We start from the raw sequence: 2,806 nt of genomic DNA on the forward strand, positions 1-2,806 counted from the left end.
GAGAGAGAGAAAGAGAGAGAGAGAGAGAGAGAGAGAGCAAAGGGTAAAATAATGTCAAAATACACGTTTTAAATTAAAATTTAAAATATTTCTGTGCACATATTGAATACACGTTTTACATGTGTACGCGTATACATAATGATACACATAATGCATACAAAGTGTGCTTGTGTGTTTGTGTGTGTGTGTGTGAGAGAGAGAGAGAGAGAGAGAGAGAGAGAGGAGACAGAGAGAGAGAGAGAGAGAGGAGAGAGAGAGAGAGAGAGAGAGAGAGAGAGAGAGAAAGAGAGAGAGAGAGAGAGAGAGAGAGTAAAGGGTAAAATAATGTCAAAATACACGTTTTAAATTAAAATTTAAAATATTTCTGTGCACATAATGAATACACGTTTTACATGTGTACGCGTATACATAATGATACACATAATGCATACAAAGTGTGCTTGTGTGTTTGTGTGTGTGTGTGAGAGAGAGTGAGAGAGAGAGAGAGAGAGAGAGAGAGAGAGAGAGAGAGAGAGAGGAGACAGAGAGAGAGAGAGGAGAGAGAGAGAGAGAGAGAGAGAGAGAGAGAGAGAGAGAGAGAGAGAGAGAAAGAGAGAGAGAGAGAGAGAGAGAGAGTAAAGGGTAAAATAATGTCAAAATACACGTTTTAAATTAAAATTTAAAATATTTCTGTGCACATAATGAATACACGTTTTACATGTGTACGCGTATACATAATGTTACACATAATGCATACAAAGTGTGCTTGTGTGTTTGTGTGTGTGTGAGAGAGAGAGAGAGAGAGAGAGAGAGAGAGAGAGAGAGAGGAGACAGAGAGAGAGAGAGAGAGAGGAGAGAGAGAGAGAGAGAGAGAGAGAGAGAGAGAGAAAGAGAGAGAGAGAGAGAGAGAAACAATAAATAATAATAAAAGATAACATTTTTATAGGGCAAATCCCTGCTCAACAGCAAGCTCTATGCGCTTCACAAGAGAGAAGAAGGGGTAAAATACTGACAAAATACATGTTATATGTTATGATAAAAAAGATATCTGTGTACATAATTATACGCATATACTTAGAGAAAGAGAGAGAGAGAGAGAGAGAGAGAGAGAGAGAGAGAGAGAGAGTGAGAGAAAAACAGAGACAGAGAGACAGAGAAAGATATATACAGGTTCTACATTATCATTTTAAAAGTTTCGGTATACATAATGAATACATATAATTAATATATTATACATAGAGAAATAGAAAGAGAAATAGAGAGAGAGAGAGAGAGAGAGAGAGAGAGAGAGAGAGAGGGGGGGGGGAGAGAGAGAGAGAGGGGGGGAACAAAGACGCAGAGAGAGAGAGAAAAAGAGAGAGAGAGAGATTGAGAGAGAGAGAGAGAGAGAGAGAGAGAGAGAGAGAGAGAGAGAGAGAGAGAGAGAGAGAGAGAGAGAGAGAGAGCGCGCAACGGGTAAAAGACAGACCACAAAAAAGAGATTTAAAAAAAGGAACTTATTCTTACCTTGAAAGGACTCATAGGCGCCTTTTCCTTGTCTCGGGTCCGTAATAGCCGGGTGTAGTCTCCCACTTCATCACCATCGCGGAGCTGTCGCTTGCCTGTCTTGCCAGTCCAAAGTCTGCCAGAACAGCCCGATCCTGGTCATCCAAGAGGATGTTTCTCGGCTTGACGTCTTGGTGGAAGATGTGGAGACCGTGGATGTACTGCAGAGCGCTGGCCACGTCGAGAATGTGTCGGAGGATCCGTGGTTCTTCCACAGGGGGGTCGGACGACATGGTGTCGCGAAGTGTGCCGTTCTTGAAGTATGTCGACAACATGAAGCCGTTGTGATCATCCATAGCAAACGCTATCATCTTGAGGATGCAGGGGTGGCGCAGATCACGCAGGAAGCCGACTTCAGAGAGAAAGTCGCTTACACACTCCTCCGTCTCAAAAGATACGATTTTCACCGCCACCTTCAACGACGAGTTGTGTTTGGCCGAGGCCAGAACAACATCTCCTAAGGCGCCACTCCCTAGACAGGGGCCTCTCACCAGGTTAAAGGAGTTGAAAAAAGCGTCGTGCTGTTCAACGGCATCCATGCTGTGTCTTGCAACTTCGGTGATATGAAACGATGATAGTCTCCGCACACGATGCGTATCCTTGGAACGTCCAGAGAAAAGTGACCACATACTGACCAGCGTCCCTTATATACTCAGCATGCTGGTTGGGAAGTGATTGAAGTTTTCTGTCCCTGATTAAGGAATTGTTGCTGTGTTTTGACATGTTCTTAGAGGACCCGGAGGTGAGAACCAGAGTCTTGACGTGCCTTTGTTCATTATTTCAAAAGATATATAGAAGCAGGTCTTTATGCAAAGTAAATATTATTGGAGTTTGGTCCCCACACCTAGCGTTAACGAGTCTATTGTCCTATTGTCTGATGACTGCCTGTGAGCTCGTGCCATCTGGTGAAATGCTCAGACAAGGGGAGCAAACTGTGTATGTTGTAACCACGGCGGCTTGCATCAAAGACATGCCAACAGCTCAGCGTCTGTTATGTACCGGGCTAGCTGGCCGGGAAGTGATTCAAGTTTTCAGTCTGTGGTTACGGCATTGTTGCGCTGTTTTGATAAAGTCTTTGAGGGTCGGGAGGGGAGAACCGGGGTCTTGGCCTGCTTTTGTTTATTGTTTGTTTGTTGTTTGTTTTTAGAAACTGGTGAGGCATTTTAATGTACACGGAAATAGTGGAGAAAAAACAACCCATTGAAATATCGAGTTTTGTTTCGTCGGCAAATAAATAGCAACGGGTCAGGAGTCTCAAGTTTGCAACAAATATTTATGTAGT

The 2,806-nt window shown here is 43.3% G+C and overlaps 1 protein-coding gene across 1 annotated transcript in view; it reads right to left on the bottom strand.

Annotated features, from left to right (window-relative positions):
* Positions 1-2,806, bottom strand: part of LOC106012581 (aurora kinase A-like) — a 4,458-nt gene that overhangs the window by 650 nt on the left and 1,002 nt on the right. The window contains exon 2 of the mRNA XM_013085930.1: positions 1,560-2,123. Within this exon, the coding sequence (XP_012941384.1) occupies positions 1,560-2,123 (564 nt within the window). The remainder of the gene's footprint in view (positions 1-1,559; positions 2,124-2,806) is intronic.

This window comes from Aplysia californica, unplaced genomic scaffold (assembly GCF_000002075.1).
Source record: "Aplysia californica isolate F4 #8 unplaced genomic scaffold, AplCal3.0 scaffold00016, whole genome shotgun sequence".
Classification (NCBI taxonomy): Eukaryota; Metazoa; Mollusca; class Gastropoda; order Aplysiida; family Aplysiidae; genus Aplysia; species Aplysia californica.